The following is a 23218-nucleotide window of genomic DNA, read 5'->3' on the forward strand; positions in this document are numbered from 1 at the left end:
GTTATGTATCCAGAATTTCTGTCCTGGCAGATGATGATGATGGTGATGATGATGATGAGGAGGAGGAGGAGGAGGAAGAGGAGGAGGAGGTGGTGGTGGTGGTGGAGGATTATTCCTTTAGGAAAAGTTTAGGCACTAGAGGGGAGAGACTTTGCTGGCTTCTAACTTGGAAATACTTGTTTTAAACTAATAATCTATTAATATAGGGAAATATTTCTGCCATATAAGAAAATATAACAACAGGTCTATTAGTATAAACTCAGGACTCCACAAAATACATATAAAGTCCAGCAGAACTGAAGGTAGAATAGTGTAGGTCATCTGGAGCTTTGATAGGATTTTCTAGCATCCTGCATCTGATTTTACAGTGTGATTATCATAATTGCTTTCCATAAAGTGTAATGTTATACAAACAGGCTTTGACAAAGAAGGAAACAGGAACATTGTTTTCTGCTTCAGTAGGATGCATCATGGATTCTGAATATCATCAAGGTCAGTTCATTTATAATTTTTAATTTAGTAATAATTTGTTTAAAACCTATCACTTACGCAAAGCACTTATTAAATTATCTCCTTTTGACCTGATTGAAAGTTAATGTTAATTATGATTAACTTGAGCAGAGTAGATCTAATTAATTAAATAATATTAAATTACTAACTAAAGTTTGTGAGATACAGCAGGAATATTAATAGCCCTATTCTTATTTTTGCTTTCTCTCAAGTGTATGTATCAGGAAAACTGAAATGCACATTAAAAGTGATTGAGGAATATACTTGACCAGATGTTTTCATATTTCAAAAGTATAAATTTGGGCTTAACACTTGCATACACAATCCTTCCATACCATATGGGATTCAATGTGTGATTCATAAACTGCAAGTAGTCATAATAGAAGCATAATTTGAAAAAAAAAATCCAAGAAAAGAAAAGCATTGATAATGCATCTAGAGGTGAGTAAGTATAAAGATCATGGATAGATGTACAGCAATTTCAAATACTGTAAAAGATTTATAGTACAATCAGTTCTTTAATATAAATTACAGATCTAGACATATTTTCTTCTTTTCATAATATCATAATTTGTATTATTATCAGTTTCTGGAATTGGGTATATCTAGTTTAATGAATGGGATATGTCTAGTTTAATGAAAAGAAGGACTAGAGTCATGTGATAGCAGTATTCCAATATCTCAGGGGCTGCTTCTCCAAAGCACCTGAGGGCAGGATAAGAAGCAATAGACAGAAACTAATCAAGGAGAGAAGTAACCTAGAACTAAGGACAAATTTCCTGACAGTTACAACAATTAATTAGTGGAACAACTTGCTTCCAGAAGTTGTGGATGCTCCAATATTGGAAGTTTTAAGGAAGAGATTGGACAGCCATTTGTCTGAAATGGTATAGGGTTTCCTGTCTGAGCAGGGGGTTGGACTAGAAGACCTCCAAAGTCCCTTCCAACTCTGTTATTCTGTTCTGTTCTGTTTTAATAAATTGAATGTTTATAGTTTGTAAATTGTACAATACCTTCTTCAAGTTGATGTCTGCCAATGTAAAAGAAAGCTGTTGAAAGGGAAAAGAGAAATTCATTTGAATATAATACATGCCAAATTGTGTCAAAATGGGTTTTCTTCTAAAGCAGTGGTCACCACCTGATGGTCTGTGAGAAGATTTTGGTTGTCCACAGAAAGGTTATTTGCATTTTTTAATATTGCACTCAATCAGGAGTCCTCAAGCTATAGCCCCTGGGCCAGATAAGTGCAATGAACATTTGTGTTGCTGCAGAGAGTATCTCTCTTTGGGGTCTTTTTATATGGGTTGAAGGGGGGCAGAAATTCAAACTTGGGATCTACTTCGGCCTCCTGGTGTGGGCTTTGGGCTAAGGCTGGAGGGAAGTGCCGCTGGTAGCAAGGAGCCAGAGAGCCTTGTTCCAGTGAGATTGCCTCATGGCCTGGAACTGGCTGACTATCTCAGTTCGCTGAGCCTCCAGGTGCCGCTCCTGGCCTTGCACTCCCACAGGTCTGCTTGGAAAGCCTATGATTGTAGTCTTGAGTGAGGTGTTCTGCTGAGCCTCCTTCTTGGTCAGATCCAATTTGAACTGAGCCACCTGTTTTGCCAACTCTTTCTCATGGTGGCTGCTTAGCTCCAACAACTGTTTCCTATTGGGGCCCTAAAGAGCCCGGGGTGGTGGTGGAGGCGAGGAATGGCTGGCAGGGGAGGGGTGAGTAGAGGACGGTGAGGAATCCCTCGATGTGAATGACATCAAGTTGGCCATCGAGTTGGCCATGCCCACTCAGTCACATGATCACCTAGCCACGCCCACCTAGCCGGTCATTTGGCAGATCATATTAGTGGTCTGTGGGATTTAAAAATTATTAATTTAGTGGTCCCTGAGGTCCGAAAGGTTGGGGACTCCTGTTCTAAAGCATTTTAACTTATGGAAAGAATCACTTTTCAGGGGTATATTTAGAGTCTGTTCCTTCATAGGGGATAGAAAGGATTAGCCATGTTCCCCTATGCCATTTTCAGAGGTTTATAACTGCCATAGTTTCCTAAGTCACTCCACATTATTACCTAACTCTTAGTGTATGAGATCAACACAAAAAGAGGAACATTGTTAAGAATAGTAAATGTTATTCTTGCCTTCAAAAAGGAGAAAAAATAAAAATAAAATTACAGGCAGATCATTGTGGTACTGACCCAATCTCCTTTTTGATAGAGTGATGATTATGATTGACCTGGGAATATGGTGGATGTACTGTACCGTGATCTCAGTCAAGAATTTATCTCAACCCTCCCATAGGTTTCTACTCCAAAGATTTTTTAAAAAACTGGGCTAGGCTATCATTAGGATACAAGCTGGTTGGTCAAATGCACCATATTGTTGTATGACAGCAATACGCTGTATGACAGTGACTCTACTATAAAAATTATAAAACCATAGTGCTTCATTCTAAACCATGTGCTGTTCAACATATTTCTTCAATCTTTGTATTTGCCCCTATATTTTATGCTGTTTTAACTTTGTATGTTTCCTAGAATATTTGGATTGGTATTATTATCAGATTTACAAATGACACAAAGATATGAAGGTTAGCAGGCATCTAAGTATTAGGATTCAGGAGGTCATTGGCAAACTGGAACAAGAAGCGGTAATCAGCAAGATGAATCTCAATGTGGATAAATCCATAATCCTACATCTAGGTGGGAACAATAAAACACATGAGCCTAGGATCTGGGCAGCCATAGTGAGAAATACAAAAAGTATCTTAGTGTCTTGCTTGATCACAAGCTGAACACAACCTTCTAGTAGTGTAATGCAGTTTTAAAAAAAAACCTGACCCTGCATAAACAGAAAGAACAATATGTTTAAACTATGATGAATTATATTTTGGTTGGACATCATGCAAAAAAGCCCCCAAAGTTTCCTCTGCCTCAAGAAGAGTAGTCTCTCATCAGAAGTATTTAAAGAAGTTGGACTCTATAGCAGAAGATTCCTGCACTGGTCTAGAGGTTCAACTATAAAATTGCCAAGATAAATTCTACTGTAGCCCTCCCATTCCATGATTCCATCTCCTTTATCTCCTTTTGCTGTCTCTCTTAATACTGTATTCCCCCTTCTGCTATTCAAAGGTTGTTTGCAAGCAAGTTGCTCTCTAGAGGCAAATGAGAGCAAGAAAGTTATTCAATTATTTTCCAGTCTCACTGGAAATCCTAGAAAATTTCAATTTAACCTAAAATGATCTTGAGATCTATATGGATAGACTGATTAGGTGCCATCAAGTCATTCTTGACTCTTAGCAACAACACAGACAGATTTTGTAACCTGGACTTTGAAGTCTTGCAATGATTATTATTACCACTATAACTTGAGTCTATCCACCTTTCACATTGGATGCTATCAGTTTGAGTATGAAGTGATGGAGAACAAGCTAAAACAAACATGAAATCATCACTAAAAGTATGATGGTTTAGACCAATAGTCCACTGGAAAGAAACATCAAAGATAAGACAATACTATGCAGTATAGATTATAAACTCAACCTCTCCCGAACACACTGTGATTCCAGAACTTTTAATGACCTATTCCCTGTGAGTGGAAGTTCTCATCCCTTGTCCTTTCTCACCCTAGCATTTGCTATGTTTGAAAACCTATAGCCATGATGGTGAACCACAGAACATATCTGTGGGCATGTGAGTGTTGCCCTAGCTCAGCTCCAGCATCCATGTGTGCGCCAGCTAGCTGATTTTCGGGCCGTCCGGGCCCAGCCGAAGATGGAAATGGGCCGTTTCCGGCCTCCTGAGGGTCTCCTGGGGGGTGGGGAAGGCCGTTTTCGCCCTCTCCAGGCTCCAAGAAAGCGTTTGGAGCCTGGGGAGAGCGAAAAACAGGCCCACCGTGCCATTGCGTGACAAACTGGGGGGAGCATGGGGGGGCGTCATGCACACATGTGCAGGGGAGAGGGGTGCATTGAATTATGGTTGTGGGCACGCAACCCCCCCACGCTCCGTGCTTTTGGCCCGAGACAGCAAAAAGGTTAGCCATCAGTGACCTCTAGCAATGTAGCAGTATTTTTTAGGCAATTTTCTGGTTTTGTGAAGAAGCCAGTTTAAGTATTATACAACAGGGAGGAAAGCCCATCATGCAGAGTCACAGGAAACAGTTCAAAAAAGTCAATTTTCCTTCCAGAACTAGCAGGATCTACAGTAGTGCACATCCTTAGCAAAAACATGGCTCTCTGTTACGCACAATTATTTTTTTAATCAAGTATCTGGGAGTTCTTCTTTATCCTAGAACAGGGGTCTCCAACCTTGGCAACTTGAAGACTTGTGGACTTCAACTCCCAGAATTCTGGGAGTTGAAGTCCATAAGTCTTCAAATTGCCAAGGTTGAAGACCGCTGTCCTAGAACATACATTGAGATTTGACACCCCTGAAACAGTCAACTGCCTCATAGCTGGAAAACATTTTCTGATATAGCTTCATCCAAGCAAACAACCTTCGCTTTAAGGATCTCCTTTTTTATTTTCTGTTTGGGAAAAAGTGTCCAGTTATGTGTCAATTATCTCTGATGGAGACCTGTAACATTCTCTTATATTGGGGCTGTGTGGAAGGGATAGTTAAAATTTCAAGCAATTATCCACTTTTGCAATTCCCAAGGAGACAATATGATTCCTTTTCGTACTGTGTTATTGCTAGGTAGTATGAAAGCATCTTTCATGGCTGAGACAGCAATTAGAGGCATCTGTATCTCGCGAATTTCTCCCCTGCTTCTTTCTGGGTCTTAATTCTTAGAGCTGCAATGACCAAAGTATATAGCAATAGCAATCTTAGACTTATATACTGCTTCACAGTGTTTTTACAGCCCTCTCTAAGCTGTTTACAGAGTCAGCATATATTGTCCCCAACAAACTGTGTCCTCATTTTACTGACCTGGGAAGGATGGAAGACTGAGTCAACCTTGAGCCGGTGGGACTTGAACTGACAAACTGCTGGCAATCAGCAGTCAGCAAAAGAAGCCTGCAATACTGCACTGTAACAACTGTACCACCATAGCTCTTGGAAAAGAAAAAGCTGTGTTTACAAGGTGGTTATCCAGGAATATAAACTTAGCATCTACATTCTGTAGCAGCGCATCCCTTCTGGAATGAGGTGCCCTTTCCCCAAGATCCGGGTGGTCCTCACTCTATTGTAGTTCATAAAATTGGCAAAGACCTGGCTCTTCACCCAAGTCTTTAGCAAGGGAGAGTGAGACCCCTAACGTCATTTCATTTTATATATAGTGCTTGCCTTTTATGAAATCCTTTTAAGGATTTCATTGCAATTTCTTCATTTGATTGTTGTGAGATAACCATAGGCACACAACAATCATTATTATTGTTTGCACGATATTTATTTATTTAAAACCTGTATGTCTCTTATATCCTATATATATACATATATACATCTTTGTTTTCGTAGATTTTCACGGGTATTGGTATGTAGGCCTTGGCATATTCGAGTCTTTTCCCATGTAAGGTTGAGAGTATCTTGGCAACGTTTCGATGAGGTCTCACTCATCATCTTCAGGCTCGAAACCGAAAGCACCAGCCTGAAGATGATGAGTGAGAGCTCATTGAAACATTGCCAAGATACTCTCAACCTTACACGGGAAAAGACCTGAATATGCCAAGACCTACATATATACATCTTATAAGAAACTCTGAGCAGCTCCAAATATTTGAAGTCTAGTTAAATTTAACCTTGGTTTGAGTTTGTTTATGTATCGTAGGGTGTGCTGTAAACCCAGTCCATTTTGTTAATTTATTGTTCAGTCTATTGTGTGAACCCAGAAAACAGCTTATTGAAGTAACCAGTAATTATGTGCTGAGCAAAGGCAGTTGTGTCCAAAGGAAAGGTAAAGGACAGATAGATTTTATTTTCTGTTGCCTTTTCTTGTTTACTCATTTGCTCTCAACACCCAGAAGGAAAGAAAGGGCAGTCAGTTGAAGAGAAATGTCAACAACAACATGCTCGGCAATGCTTAACACTGTTGGCTCACTCCAAATCACCACCAACGTGTGATAGTCTAATCCAAAGAACAGTGATCACCTGCAGTTCTGGGGGCAGCACAACACTCTGGGTAAGATTGGGTGGCAGAGAGATTGAGAGAAAGAGAGAGAGAAGGAATTGTGGTTACACACAATGAAAATGGGTCCCACTGGGTCCAGTTCCAAGTGAGAAAATCTACACAGAAGAGAGGGCAGAAAATGAAGCTGATCCTCACAGTTGCAGTTCCCGAAAGTTTAGGACTTTTAATAAAATTGGCTGCCAGCAGGCTTCTTTTGATGGTTGCCTAAATGTTTTATCCTGCCGAGCCAAAAAGAAAGCAGAAGGCACGTGGCTGGCCAAGGTCATGTTAAATTTGAGACCATCCTGGGACAGATGTGAAGTAGCCAGGAAAGTGATATTGGGATTATCCAAGAGTATGAGGACACAGCAATTGGTGAGATGGACAGAAGGGACATGGGACAGGAAGGCAAGAAAGAGGCAGCCTGGCAGGTTTGGGTGACTTGTTCAGCCTTGGGAAGCTGCACTGAAAGCAAGCCTCTGCCCGAAAAGCACTGAAGACCTGGCTTTTAGAAGAGATGGCTTGTGAAAGTTTAACTTTAGCGCCAGGTGTTTTTTTTTTAACGTTTTTGGTTTTCACATCTGTATGCATTGTTTTCTTTCCTTATTGATGGTGTTTTAATGGTTGATTGGGAGCAGCCAATATATACGATGGGTGGCTATATAAGTGTTTTGAATAAACAAACAAACAAAAAGTTCCAAAGGGGGGAAAAGACGCCCTCCTCCGGGCTCCCACTCGGCTTTTGGCTCGCTGGCCAGAAGCAGGACGAACCGGCCCTCCTGGCATAGGGAGTATATTAGCACTTGTTGGCTTGGCTCTCCAACTCGGTGGCGGCGTCTGTCTGAGCAGAGGAAATCTTCTCTTGCGGGAGCAGATTGGCGGGAAGCGGGGGGTGGGAGGGGAGGGGAGGGGAGAGGGAAGCGGAGGGGGCGCCCTCCCCGCCTTGTCCTCCTCCTCCCACCTCTTTTCTCTCTCTTGCTCTTCGTAGGTGCTGACGCGCCGCTCGCCTCCTATTAATCATCCCTGCGAGCCGACGAGCTGCAACTAATGCCAGTTGGGCTGGAGGCGGCGCGCAGCTCCGTCCTTTTTTCCCGCTCTCCCTGAGCCCGCGCTCGGGCTGTCGGAGCAAAGGACGGCGGCGCTCGCCCTCAGGCTGTGCCCGGAGGAGAAAGGATGCTGATCCGCCGCCGGGCTGCCCGGGCACTCGCGCCTCTCCCGCCATCCTGAGCTCGGGCCGACGGGGCGGAGGATGGCCCCTGCGCCAGGCTGGTGGCGGGCGCTGCTGGAGGCATGGACTCGGCAGCGGCTGGCAGGAACTCCTCCGGACCCGCTGGCCCCAACGGCACGGTGAGCGGCGGCGGGGGTGGCGGCGGGGGCGGCGGGGGCGGCGTGTCGCCGGGCAGCGGCAGCGCCATCCTCATCTCCTTCATCTACTCCGTGGTGTGCCTGGTGGGTCTGTGCGGTAACTCCATGGTCATCTACGTGATCCTGCGCTACGCGAAGATGAAGACCGCCACCAATATCTACATCCTCAACCTGGCCATTGCGGACGAGCTGCTGATGCTGAGCGTGCCTTTCCTGGTTACCTCCACGCTGCTCCACCACTGGCCCTTCGGGTCGCTGCTCTGCCGCCTGGTGCTCAGCGTGGACGCGGTCAACATGTTCACCAGCATCTATTGCCTGACCGTGCTCAGCGTGGACCGCTACATCGCGGTGGTGCACCCCATCAAGGCGTCGCGCTACCGCCGGCCCACGGTGGCCAAGATGGTTAACCTGGCCGTCTGGGGGCTGGCCCTCGTCATCATTCTGCCCATCCTCATCTTCTCCCGGACCGAGGCCAACACGGACGGCACGGTGGCCTGCAACATGATGATGCCCGAACCTAAGCAGAAGTGGCTGGTGGTCTTCGTGGTCTACACTTTCCTCATGGGCTTCCTCTTCCCTGTGGTGGCCATCAGCCTCTGCTACATCCTCATCATTGCCAAGATGCGCGTGGTGGCGCTCAAGGCCGGCTGGCAACAGCGCAAGCGCTCCGAGCGGAAGATCACGCTCATGGTCCTCATGGTGGTCACCGTCTTCGTCATCTGCTGGATGCCTTTCTACGTCGTGCAGTTGGTCAACCTCTTCGTCGAGCCCGACGACGCCACCATCAGCCAACTTTCCGTAATCCTGGGCTACGCCAACAGTTGCGCCAACCCCATCCTCTACGGCTTCCTCTCGGACAACTTCAAGCGCTCCTTCCAGAGGCTCCTGTGCCTTAGCTGGATGGACAACGCCGCCGAGGAGCCTGTCGACTACTACGCCACCGCCCTCAAGAGCAGGGCCTACAGCGTGGAGGACTTTCCCGCCGACAACTTCGGAGAGTCGGGCAGCGTGTACCGCAACGGGACTTGCACCTCCAGGATTACAACCCTCTGAGGGCAGCTTTCTCACTCTCCCGGGCCGGGCCGAGCGGAGTGGAAGGGGGCCTGGGGAGGGAGAACGGGCCAAGAGAAAGACGGGGAGGGGGGCAAGGAGAGGCGGAGAGAGCGGCCCGAGGGACAACGGCTCCCCGCGCTGGCCATCTTCACTTTTTAAGCTGGCCCACTCAGCTGGACGCTCCTTCTTCCTTCCTTGTCAAGGGATGAGATCTTGGGCAGCCTGATCGGCTCTCCAGCCCCCTCCGCTTACCTACCCCCCCGGAGCCTCGAGTTTCTCTAGCGTTTTCTTTGAGGTCCGGGCCCCGCGAGTGTGCTTTTCTTCATCGGCGAGGGCATCTGGGCTTGGCAACAAGTTGAGGACCACTATATCGGCCGCGATCTCCAAGTCCCGCGTGAAAGATTGCTGAGCGCTGCTGGAGGGGTGGGGTTTTTTTGCCCCTGGCTTCCAAACAGAAACCAAACCAAATCAGGACGCAGGTTGCCTTTATCTGTTTTTTCAGCAGCATAAAGAGATGCCGAGGGATGGACTCAAAACAGACCCCTCTAAAGCTGTGGGTATTCCTGATGGTAGCGGTGTGTAAGTGTGTTGTTTCAGAAGTTGGGACTGGGACCCGCTCTCGATAAGCTCACACGGTGTACTCAGTGGTTCGCCTGAGCCAACCAGCAGTTTTGAAAACGTACAAGCTTAGCTTTACAACGAACCTTGTTTCTAAATCATTCCACAGTTCATCTTTGGGGTGGGGGGGAGAGGGAGAAGAGAACAATCCCAGATTCGCCAGAAGGTTGGCAAAAAATCCTTCTCACCCTTTCCAAGAACTTCTCCAGCAGGAAGCAAATGATCCTGAGGCAGTACAAAATATTAGATCTGCTTGGCAGCCCCACGAGAAAGCTAACTATTCCATCAGCTTAATAGAAACGAATAATCTATCTTTTCCCTCTGGGTCCCTGCTGCGGGACCAATTTCTATTCGCTGGCTTTGAGCAAGCCTGGGGGAAACGGCGATCCATCTGGAAAGGGAAAGGAAACCAGTCCAGTAGAGAGCAAGCAGGGTTTTGTTATCTCAAAGCAGCAGCTGGCTGTTGATAAGGAAGAAAGCCCCAGCCAGCCACTCTTTCCCAGATGATTGTCAAGATCTGAGTCCTGAACTCCCAGCAAGTGTTTGGTTTGGCGTTTTGAATCAAGGGGAGGGGAGAACAGCAAAGTTACAGTGCTGGGCTAGTATTTGTTAGAAACTACAAAGAGAGAGAAATAAGGGACTATAAGGAGAAAAGAGCAGTTTGTGAATGGGAGGCTGAGGGTTTTTTGGTGTTTTTTTAAAAAGCCTTCTTTGAGACATCAAGATTACTTCAGCTGCAATTCTCAAAGTACTCACCAATGGTTACCTCAGAAAAAATATATCTGGCTTTAGGCGAATAATTATTAAATGGCATGAAAAGTTCAATCAAAAGTACCCTTCTAACTGTTCAAAAGCAGTTCAAACTAAAAGAAACAATGTAGTCAAATTCAAGATTATTTATTGATTTACTTACTTACACAACTTTTACACGTCAGATTATCAGTAATATGTCTTGCTAGATCTGGCCCAACATCATTTAAACCAGCCCTTATCTCTTAAATTTCAAAATCAACCAAGGAAAAGTCATAGGAGATGCAAAGCATTGATTTAATATATGTTTCACTCTTTTAATTGGACCTCCAATTCAATAACCAGGAGGTCTTCAACCTTTGTTCTCTTCTAGAAAGCATAAATCTTATGGGGGACCTCAAGGGCTTCCCATTGTAATCATAATATACAGTGTTGACAGTGGAGTTGTAGACTGGTTTGCTTTGAGTCATATTCTTTGTTAGGGTTTTTATTTATTATTTGACTGTAATAAAGATTCAATTTGATACAAGTCATATTCAGTCCCTTTAGAATTAGAATGCATATTTCCCATAACTGATGGAGAATAATAAAAAAAAGAGTTCAAGAACAAAGAAGCGGCTAAATGATTAGTTTAGGACAAATGGCCTCATCTGACCAAATATTTTCTCTATAAAACAGCCAGGAACAGCTCCTACAAAAGAAATAAATAAAAACAAGGTGCTGGAGTGGGGCTTGGGGAAAATCCAGATGATCCTTTTTTTCCCACTTCTACCCAGATGAAATGTATTCTTCACTTAATTTATAAAACAGTAATACGCTTGTTTTAATTACTTTGCTGTGTGTTACATTTCTTGGGAGCCAATTTTCAAATGTAAAATAAATAATTTTTCTTTTTATATTTCTAATTCTATGTAGTTTCTATGTTGTGGAGACAATTCTCTATAAAACAGTCCTTAAAAATAGATTTTGGGAGTATACACATTATATCTGTTTAAAGCACTTTCTTTGGTCAGAGGATGTCTGTAGTTTGGGAAGGAAGTCCTTTTGTTCTTGTAGTTTGTCTCCTGTCCTATACTGTTATTGTATGTTTTGGAAAAGTGTTTTTTATAAAGAATAATGATGGTTAATATACAATTCTTAATATCCTTTGCTTTAGATTTATCACAAGTAGTTTGATTAAAAAATTAATGCCCAAATAAAAAACAGGTGTGAAGTGGAAGTCCTAATATTCCCAATCTTTTCTATTTAATTAACAGAAGGACCATTAAAAGGATCTCAGATAAGAATTGAGATAAAAATAGATACATATTTGCTTGAAAATATGCATTCATTTTGGAATAAATATATTCAAACTACAATCATGATTCCCTAATGCCTATTAAAAAAATAAGAGTATATTTTCTTTATGATGGTTAGTAAACATTACAAGTTTAAAGCAAGATGGGGTGAGAAAACATAATTTTATATTCAACTTTATTTATCTTATTTACAATTGAATTTCCATGATAAATTATCTATTTATTCTGGTAATTTACAAAGGTTTTGACAATTTTTTGAACTTTAATAATAATTCAGTTTCTTCCAATTTAATTACTTATTTAATATCAGTAATTAATATGGTACCTTTGAGTGGGATTTTTTAGAAAAAAAAATCCTCAGTGCATTTGGCTTGAATTTTAATATTCTTAATACTACAATACTTATATTCATTTTATCAAGGAGAATGTCCTATTAAGCTTGTGAGGAAAAATATGTATAACACTGCTATAAATTAGATATTAAAAATGCAAATTGTAATGTAATTAAATTACATACATTTGTACTTTTCAACAATATGTACATAGATTGTTCAAAGGTACTTATTCATATCCAAGCAATGCATTTATTTCAGTGAAATTTGATTCTTTGCCTGAATTGGGCTTCCAGTTTAATCAGAAAAGGGGGGAAATTATGAACAAAAATGCATTTTAGTTTCTTCAAATAGGCTGAACTTTATTTGGATAACCTTTGTTACACTGTTTGACAGAGCTATCTGAAAAAGTAAATTTAAAAAGCTGGGGAAAAAACTTCTGAAAATATTCATAATCTGTGGAACTGAAGGAAAAATTCAACCTTATGTATGTCTACTTAGAAGTAACTCTCACTGGTGGCCACAGGACTTATTTCCCATAAAGGATGTACAGGATTGTAGCTTCAGAAATGTCAAAAGATTGATCATTAGTATTTATTATAAGAGTTACCAAAATGCAAGATTTTGAATCACGCTTTTAGCCTGTATTTTGGAGTATTAACTTGATATGCATTTTAATTCATTTACTAATTGCAGCTTGCCTTTTTTCAGAGCTCCTTTCCATGTAAGTTCTAACCTGCCACTTGAAATGAAAAGCATCAAATTGTTTAGGGCAAAAACACTACTGCACCAGTTTATGATATTGTTTTTACAATATTAGAACAGCATTTCAACTTCAGATCACTTATTTCCTTAAGAGAGTATCTACCCAGTACTCTTACGTTGTGACCTTCCTCCAGCAATGCTGTAATTCAGTGTTAGCTTAATAAATAGATGTCTTTAACACTTATTTGTAATCCATTTTTTATTGTTCCTCTGCAATTGCTTGACTGATTTTGATCTTTAAAGGACATTGAAAAAGCATATAATTGCACATAGCCCCTACATTTGTTGAGACAAAAAACAAAGATCTGCTTGTTCTTTTGTCATCATGCAAAGGCATGTTGACAAGTGGGTGTTTTGAACTACATTGTGGATTAAAACCAACATTTTATCCAAAATGTGCAAGATGCATCTGAACAAGAAGGAATATAAAAACTGAACTGTCGATATTGAATTAAAAGATGGCAGATCATGACTCATCGGATATGGGCAGGTGAAAGCCATTATTGAATTCCTATCTCTACAGTGAAAAACTAGCATCTCTAGAGATAAAACAATAAAAGTGGGTATTGTGGTAGTAAAATTGGAAACATGTATTTGGATTGTGGATTCCTTTTGAGAAATGTACAGAAGGAAAACATAAAGGCAATTGAAATATGTGCCAAATTTCACAAAATATTTTTTTCTTGGGAATAGGCAGTGTGACATGTTTTTAGGACAGTAACATCTCCACAGTTGGTTTTCATTATATTTTCTTTTATATATTTTGTAGAAAACAATGTCTTGAAAGTCCTTTTAGCTAAGAGTAAAACAATATCTTGTAGTCTCATCTTCCCATTGTAAAATCCATTGAGAGAAGCAGCTCTGAAGCTTGGATCACAGTTCTAATGTGAACACAGAACTAATGTGAATATATAACTGTATATTCAACATTTAATGGATGCAGTGTTGCTTACAAAAAGTGTGAAGACTACATTCCCCTATATTTTACACAGATTAAAAAAATTAGGCCATTAACAATGAAAGAATAGCCAGGTTTTTGTTTACATGTGCATGTTTTCATAAAAAGCTTAATGCTGACTCACTTCGTTCAGTACAATAATTGTTGACATCATAAAAGCAAGTAAGTTTTAATGAGAAATGTTAATGGTTACATTAGTTACAAATCTTAAATAAAATGTGCTGTGCCAACAAAACGAATGCCTGGCTATTGCTTAACAGCTGTTATACAATAGCACAATACCACTAAGTGCTATATTGGCACTATCTGCCAAAACATCAGAGTTAGATCATTTGGGATTTGAGATGGAAATTCATCTATTGAACAATGGTGCAGCATTTTTCCAGATGTCTCAGACAGTTAAAAACAAAGTATTATTAATTATAGAAGAGAACGATACAGTATATAAAATAAACTGCTTCTACCACAACAATCATTGTGAGAAGCATCAATGAGTTGATTTGGCATGCACACACATATGCAATGCATCACAGTGTCATGGTTGCCATCTAGCCAATTTTGGTTCCCTCAGACAGATGTCCAGGATGAAGAACCCTAACCCATATATTCTATTATTAATCTTATTTTTTTCAAACAAAAATCTGTATGAAAAGAAGAGGTTTAATGGCTTTTTACTGAATGTAAATACAAAGAGAAAGAAAAAGAAGCAATGGTCAAAATTATAAAATTAGAAAAACATGGGGAAAAGAAAAAAGAAAATTAAGGGGGGGGAAATCCAAGGTATGTTTTTATGAGTATATGTACATATAGAATTATATACATCAATTACTGGTAGCTATATTTCACTAGAATCATCCATAGTTTATCAATGCTAATGATCCATTCATAAGTTGCTAATAAAATCAATTTTGCACACCACTGACTAATTGGGGCAACTTTTCTCAATGCTGGGGAATAAATATTTGTCTAAGTAGGTCAGTGTTAGAGATCACACTGAGTCCTCAGGTTCAGAAGCTGAACAGCCCACTCCACAGGAGTTAACCGAAGGGAGGGCTCCTCAGTTGCAGGCTGAATCAGCATATCCAGATCCTGAGTTAACCAAGGCCCTGACCTATCCAAGGTTCTGAAGCTGGCAGCGATAGAGAGCAAAAGAAACCAACCAGAGAGGAAGAATTGTGGGTCAACAAATTAGCCCAGCAGGGAATAAGGACCACATAAAGAAAATTGCAGTCGGATTGGCTCTTTGTGGCACTCAATATTCCACTGTTCCCTCAGTCCCTGGACCGGAGCCCTGATGGTGACTTTAATTTTCTGCTAATGACACAGAAGTATGTAACTCAATGTGAAGTATTACATTGTTATAATTCTTGCATAATGTTAGCACGAAAAGTTCACGCAAACATAAATTTTTATATGTATTTTATCAGAAGAAAAAGTTAAATATTTTTGAAGGTTTCGGTGATAATGACACATTTATAGAATAAATTGTTCCTATAGCAGAAAAATTGAAATACCAAGTAGTCATTGATTTGTATCCTCCAGAGAAGAATAACATGACCCAATTTCAACATTCATTTCTAATAGAGTCAAGCTTCATGAGATTTTACCACATCCATTTCACATATAAAATATCTATAGTGACAGTTAATATACCATTCATGTCAAATCATTTTGTACATTTCTGTGCTGCCAAGTTTGTCTTTCCAAAGATATATATTTATGAATTACAATGTGCTTTAGGGAAATAAAAAATGTCTCTGTTTTAATCATAGAACTAATTAAATTTCAATGGGAGATTGAGCGGCATAAACTTGGCAATGTTTATGGGTAACTGATATAATAAAGTGGCATGCAGTCTTGGGAATAACTCTGCAGTCCACCTCAAATCAATAGTATGGTCAAATGCATTTTTCCTGACACCTTGATAAGTTTATTTTGCATATTCTCTAACAGGGAATTGCTGGAAGAACCAAAGTATTATTCAGACCCTAACTCCAAATATTGCTGAAGGTGCAAAACATTAAGCAGCTTGGAGAAACATGTCATTTAAATTGTTTTTTTATACCTCTGTGATATTTTATGTCCTAACCCATTGCAGGGAATTATTTAAATCTGCTTGCAAAACATGTACATGGTAGGTGGTATTATGTAATAGAACATGAATCTCATGTGATAGACTAGATTGAGAATGATTTAAAGCATTCACTTTTTCATCTTGGCTACTTCTTCTATTATGATGGACAATTGTTCTTCTCACCCTGTGCTAGAGTCCCCATTCAATTCTTCTTTGCTGATTCACAGAGTTTTGGTGGATAAAGTAGTTATTGGGAATATAGAAGAATCAACATTCCAACCTACAGCCCTCCTCCATTTCTTATTGCAAGTCAGAGAGACCAAACCAATGACTGGGGCCAGAAAAGAAAAGTTAGTTGTTCAATTACCTCTGAAAAATGAAACAGGTCATAAAAAGGCCTATTACATTTTGCAATATGGCACACTGGTAGAAATTACAAGAGCTGAGATGAATCAGGACTCAGGAGCCCTCCAAATGTAAAGCCACTCTGCGTAGAAGCTCCAGAGAAAATGCCACAAAAATACCCTTGTTGGAGCAGGAGCTTAGCTGGTTGTTAGTTGGCTTACCTTTTAATATATACACAAGTGGGCAGACATCACAGGGTCATAGGATAGTTGCACCATTCTCAGATTGCATAACCTCACATGTTTATGCATATATTTGTTGTGGATTTGTAACAATATTTAAATACAGGTAGTCCTCGACTTACAACAGTTCACTTAGTGACCGTTCAATGGCACTGAAAAAAGTGATTTATGATCGTTTTTCACACTTATGTCTGTTGCAGCATTCCCATGCTCATGTGATTTATATTCGGATGATTGACAACTAACTCATATTTATGACGGTTGCAATGTCCTGGACTCATGTAATCACCTTGTGCAACCTTCTGACAAGCAAAGTCAATGGGGAAACCAGATTCACTTAACAACTGTATTACTAATTTAACAACTGAGTAATTCACTTAACAAATGTGGCAAGAGAGGTTGTAAAAGGGGGCACAACTCACTTAACAAATTTCTCAGTTAGCAACAGAAATTTTGGGCTCAATTGTGGTCATAAACTGAGAACTATCTGCATATCTTTTAAAAATATTTGTATTATTAGCTAGCATTTTTAAGCTAAGGTACATCATTTCTTGAGATTGTAAGCATTAGAATAAATAAATGTCATATTTATTTATCATAAATAAAATACCTAGTACAATCTTTGATTTGTTCTGCCAATATTTAATGAAGGAAATTCACTAATCAACAACTTCACATGTTTTCTTCCTTTCTTTACATTTATGCAACTGGTAACATATTTGAAGCATTTTTATCATTCGGCTATGAATATTAATCATCTTACATAAATTAGCAATAGTTTAGAAGGTATCTCTCTCTGCTCTACCAGTTATTAAAAACAGTAATGATTCCTATGAAAGCTGCATTCCTACAAAAAATTAACTGCAGTCTTACTATTATTTCAACAAAAAAATAACAGTAACAGAAAAAAATTGAGCAGCCCTTATTTTTTAACGATTTCACATACAATGCAATTGTATGTAATATGCAATTTCATATTACTATATCATATTAAAATAATTGTCAGTTAATTTAATATATAAAGAGTTTTGCACATAATTGTTGTTGTTAGTTCCGAAGTCTTGTCAGACTGATCGTGATCCCATGGACAATGTTCCTCCAGGCCTTCCTGTCCTTTACCATCCCCCAGAGTCCATTTAAGCTCACGCCGACTGCTTCAGTGACTCCATCCAGCCACCTCATTCTCTGTCATCCCTTTCAACTTTTGCCCTCAATCTTTCCCAGCATTAGTGAGTCCTTCTTTCTCATTAGGTGGCCAAAGTATTTGAGTTCCATCTTCAGGATCTGGCCTTCTAAAGAGCAGTCAGGGTTGATCTCCCCTAGGACTGACTTGTTTGTTCGCCTTGCAGTCCAAGGCACTCGCAGGAGTCTTCTCTAACACCAGAGTTCAAAGGCCTCAATTCTTTGGCGCTCAGCCTTTCTTATGGTCCAACTTTCAGACCCATACCTTGCAACCATAGCCTTGACTATATGCACTTTTGTTGACTATATGCACTTTTGTTGGCAAGGTGATGTCTCTGCTTTTTAGTATACTGTCTAGATTTGCCATAGTTTTCCTCCCCAGGAGCAAGCGTCTTTTAATTTCTTGGCTGCAGTGCCCATCTGCGGTGATCTGGGAGCCCAGGAAAATAAAATGTCACTACTTCCATTTCTTCCCCATCTATTTGCCAGGAATTGAGAGGGCTGGATGCCATGATCTTAGTTTTCTTAATGTTGAGTTTCAAGCCAACTTTTGCCCTCTCCTTCTTCACCCTCATCAAGAGACTCTTTAGTTCCTCTTCGCTTTCTGCCATTAGAATGGTAACATATGCATATTTGGGGTTGTTGATATTTCTCCCGGCAAATCTTAATTCCAATTTTTGATTCATCTAGCCCCGTCTTTCTCATGATGTGCTCTGTATATAAATTAAATAGGCAGGGCGATAATATACAGCCTTGCCGAACTCCTTTCTCAATTTTGAACCAATCAGTGGTTCCAGTGGATCCACTCTAGTGGATCACATTTTGTCAGAGCTCTCTGATATGACCTACCTGTGCCTTGCGTGGCCCTGCACAGCATAGCTCATAGCTTCATTGTGCTATGCAAGTCCCTTAGCCATGACAAGGCATGAAGGGGTTGCACATAATATAATTCTAAATATAGACTAGTATATCAAAATGTAAAAATCTTCTAAGAATGTGCCTGAAGCTCAATAGAATTCTTTACTTCTAGATTTTAATATAAATTTGAAAGAGATGACTGAATAGATAAAGGTTAGTTTCATCAAAGATATGCTCATTTGTTTGGTAATTTTTTTTTTCCGGAAAAAAATTAAGAGCAGAATCCATACTCAAACTGTTTTTACTGCATTTGTGCTGTGTATTCAAATCTGTTTCAAAGGCTCTTCCAACTCTTTAGAGCAGGGTTCATGAGGGAAGGGAAACAGAATGAGTGGAAGTTTAATTGCAGACAAGAGACATTCAGCTGAATTAAACTGTACAGCTATTATGCTATATTAAAGGTGAAAGAAATTCTGAAGTGATTTATCCTGATCTGATTTGTTTACATATTGAAAACCTGGCATTTTGAGAAGGGCATGTGGACTTTCTACATCTACTCTATCTACTCTATCTATATCTATCTATCTATCTATCTATCTATCTATCTATCTATCTATCTATCTATCTATCTATCTATCTATCTATCTATCTATCTATCTATCTACCGGTATCTATCTACCAGTATCTGTCTGTCTGTCTGTCTGTCTGTCTGTCTGTCTATCTATCTATCTATCTATCTATCTATCTATTCATCTACTGTTATCTATATATCTTCCGGTATCTATCTACCACCCTCTCATCATCTGTCTGTCTATCTAATTTATCTTCTATCTATCATCTTTCCCCACTTTCTAGCCCAATGCTTGGGAGAAGAACCAGGTCTTCATAGCCCTGAAACAAGGAGGAATCCCCGATCTCTACTGAGAGGCTGTTCGGAAGGACTGGGGTGACCATCAAGAAGGCCTGGCTCTAAGATCCATCAGGTGGCAAGTTTAAGGGAGGGGACCTCAAGTGCATTCATTCTAGCTAACCTACCAGGATGGGCAGATACCCCCAGGGAAAGGCAGTCCTGCAAACAACATGTAGGATTTTAAAGATGATAACTAGTACCTTGCACCCGGAAAAAAAACCTGAAAGTCAATGCAGATCACACAGCAGTGGAGTTATTCAGATGAACAGTGGGGTATCCAAAAGTACAAGTGCTACTGCATTCTGGACTATCTGCAGTTTCCAGATGTCTTCAAGGACAACCCCATACTACAACGGTTCATTTAGTGACCATTCAACGGCACTGAAAAAAGTGACATGACCATTTTTCATCCTTATGACCATTGTAGCATCCTCATGGTCATATGATCAAAATTCAGAAGCTTGGCAACTGACTCATATTTATGAAAGTTGCAGTGTCCCAAGGTAGATTCACCACGCTGAGTTCAATAGTTTACTGTTATATAAAGTTATTTTTATACTGTCTGTCAGCTGCCATTGTCAAGGAGGGAGCAAAACTTGCAAGACATCTGGAGCGGAATTGTGATGGAAGCTCTGCCCCATCTAAATTTGCATATGATGTCAAGGGATTTTCACAAAGGGTGGGCTCAGTTTGCCATTTTCACACACACACACACACATCTCCATGGATGCTACTGCTACTTGTGTATCTGTACGTTGCAATTCTTCTAATGCTAGTAGTGAAGTAACTTAATAGTTCAAAAGAAGCTGAATATTTTTCTTTTTGGGCGGCCTTTTTTGGGAAAGGAGGTAGAAATCCCATGTTGGAGGGATCCTGCATGCAGATTCTTAGAGCCAAAGACAGTTTCTATGTAAAAAAAAAATCCTACAGAGATTTGGTTAAGTTTGAGGCATACTGGCTAAAATATTCAAAACTAATATTGTTCTTACATAAGCAAGGAATGATGCATGTTGTATAGATACAATGCTGTAACATAATCTACACTTTTGCTGTTATTAAAAAGTGTTATACGAAAACCTTGATTGTTCAAAGCCATGATGGACAGTGGAAAGCAGTATCTTTGGCTCCAATTATTGCTTGTTTAATAAGTATATGGATAAGAAATGTATTTAAATGTATAAGGGATGCATTTAAATGATGTAAGGAGTATGTTGCTTGAAGAAGGCATGTGTGCATTTTATATGTTGATCATACCATCACTCTGCTAAACAAATAATTCCATCAACACTGTCAAACTATTTACTGAATCTGCACTACTATTAATCTTCTCATAGTTCCCATCACCAATTTCTTTCCACTTATGACTGTATGACTGTAACTTGTTGCTGGCAATCCTTATGATTTATATTGATATACTGACCATCAATTGTGTTGTAAATGTTGTACCTTGATGAACGTATCTTTTCTTTTATGTACACTGAGAGCATATGCACCAAGACAAATTCCTTGTGTGTCCAATCACACTTGGCCTATAAAAATTCTATTCTATTCTATTCTATTCTATTCTATTCTATTCTATTCTATTCTATTCTATTCTATTCTATTCTATTCTATTCTATTGTTAGCTGAGAATCCAAATAATTTCCAGTGAATTTGGATTCTCAGCTAACAATGTGGTATTATCAACATATAAAATGTTCATAAATTTATCTGTGCAGTAAACAGCCTTTGCTTATTCAATACCAACTTTTTTTAAAAAAAAAAGTTTGAACATATTTTTCTCACTTTCTAGCCATTATATGGACTGTAAATAATTCTACTGATTTTGCCGAAAAATCATTTTAGTTTAGATTAGGGTTTCATAATGCAGATCTAGGCACTTTTATATATAATTAAGCACAAAATTATAGCTCTACATCAAGGTATTTCCTCCCATTCCATGATTTCTAATATCTGATACATCCCTATTCTAATATGAGTGCACAGGATTTTCACCTGCACTTCCAGTAGTAAGGAAGTGCCACATGGGTCTGAATATTATGAATAAAAATGATAGCTATATCAGTAATAACTCTTGGCTTTTATAATGCTTAGTTCTAAATTTATTAGGTGTGTGTGTAGATACAGTTCAACCAAGGTAAATATATATAGGATTAGATAGGCTTAAGGCACAAATTTGCATAGAAGTAAAGTAGGTTGCATAAAATTATATGTTCATACATATATCCAATATTCTATTACCTCTCAGTGTAAGAACCATTATAAAAAGCACAGAAAAAGAAGAAACAATAAAACAATAAACTAAAATAAATAAAGGTTACGTAATGAAGTCATGTTAAGAAAAGAAAATACAGCCAAACCTGGTTTATAATAACACCATGTATTATATCTCCCAAACCATTCTTACTTCCATATACATGTATTAACCACTTTATAGATTGCCTTTTGTTCTCTAAACTTCTCACTTTTTGTTGAACCTCATTTTCAACCACAACATCATTTGTGATTACCTATATTTTCCCTTTTAATCCACTACTTACTTTTCATGTATTTGCTCTGCAATTTGATTATCATCCTTTCTAGTGGTGGGTTGCTACCGGTTCACCCCGGTTTGGGCAAACTGCTAGCGGCGGCAGCAGAAGGCACCGCCCACCCGCCCAGACGTCATCAAATATGATCTGTGCATGCGCGAGCAAACTGGTAGCAAAGGTTACGTGAAACCCACCCCTGATCCTTTCCCTCTACATAACAAGTCATCTTCCCATACTTATCACACTATTGTGTACAATCCACATTATTCCCACTGTTCTTTAACCACACACTTTAATTCATTTTAACTACATTCAACTTTCTTTTGTGCTTTCACAACATACTCAGATCCAATTTCTATACAATGTAACAGTGCTTTTCAACCTTAGTGGCTCTAAGAATTTCTGTAGGCCAGCTGGGGTAGTCTAGGAGTTGAAATATCATTGCCAAGGTTGAGAAACGTTGATATGCTAAAGTGTGGAGAAGCACATTCTTATTCACAGCCATTATCCATTCCTTCATTAAACATTTTTCCTTGTACCAAACATATTATCCACTATCTCTATTAGCATTTGTATGTCTTCTCCCCGTTTTTTGTACACACTGTACAGAGATATACCAATTCATTTACTTCACATTTATGTGTAACTTGCCATCATTCTCTCCTTCTTCCTTGTCAAACACAATTATCTTGGGCTTTGTTATCTTAATTTTCAGATCCGTAGTCCTTGACATATCAGACAATACATCTAACATTCATTGCAAAAGCATTCAGGTTTTCTGCCAAGCATTCAACAATGTTTGCCCACAAAGGTACACAATTATTCACATGCCCAGCCAACAGACTTCTAATATCATGACAAGTATTATTTATACATTTACCTCTAAATATAACCACTATGACATCCTTGTCTTACTCTCTGTTCAATGTTGAATTATTAAGATGCCTTTATTATTATGCATGTTTTACTTCCATCTTTATGCCACATTCAGCATCCATCAATAGCTTTAATTCCTTATTCATGCAAACCATTTCTGAATTCCATTGTATTCATTTTATCGTATACTTTTTCTAATCAACAAACATGCACTAAACTTTCTCATGCTTTTTTGACATTTGTCAAAAACACATTTACTAATTTCTTTATATAGCAGTCTTTATTTTCATAAGTACTTTCCCTTTGTACAGTGAAACAATAACATTTCCTAGTTGTCAGGCAAGACAGAATTTTCACACACCATACTGGATAAATGAGACAGTGATTCCACAAGCAAAATGCATCTGTATTTTAAGTTTTCTCCAGTTAGTAGTATATTGCTTAAGAACATTGAAAAC

The 23218-nt window shown here is 39.4% G+C and overlaps 1 protein-coding gene across 1 annotated transcript; it reads left to right on the forward strand.

Moving 5' to 3' along the window:
• The first annotated feature begins 7893 nt into the window (after positions 1-7893).
• On the forward strand, positions 7894-11714 carry SSTR1 (somatostatin receptor 1). Its single transcript, XM_058162413.1, has one exon. The coding sequence runs from the start codon at positions 7894-7896 to the stop codon at positions 9019-9021; it is 1128 nt and encodes a 375-aa protein (XP_058018396.1). The 3' UTR covers positions 9022-11714.
• The last annotated feature ends 11504 nt before the right edge of the window (positions 11715-23218 follow it).

Source organism: Ahaetulla prasina, chromosome 1 (genome assembly GCF_028640845.1).
Source record: "Ahaetulla prasina isolate Xishuangbanna chromosome 1, ASM2864084v1, whole genome shotgun sequence".
Lineage (NCBI taxonomy): Eukaryota > Metazoa > Chordata > Lepidosauria > Squamata > Colubridae > Ahaetulla > Ahaetulla prasina.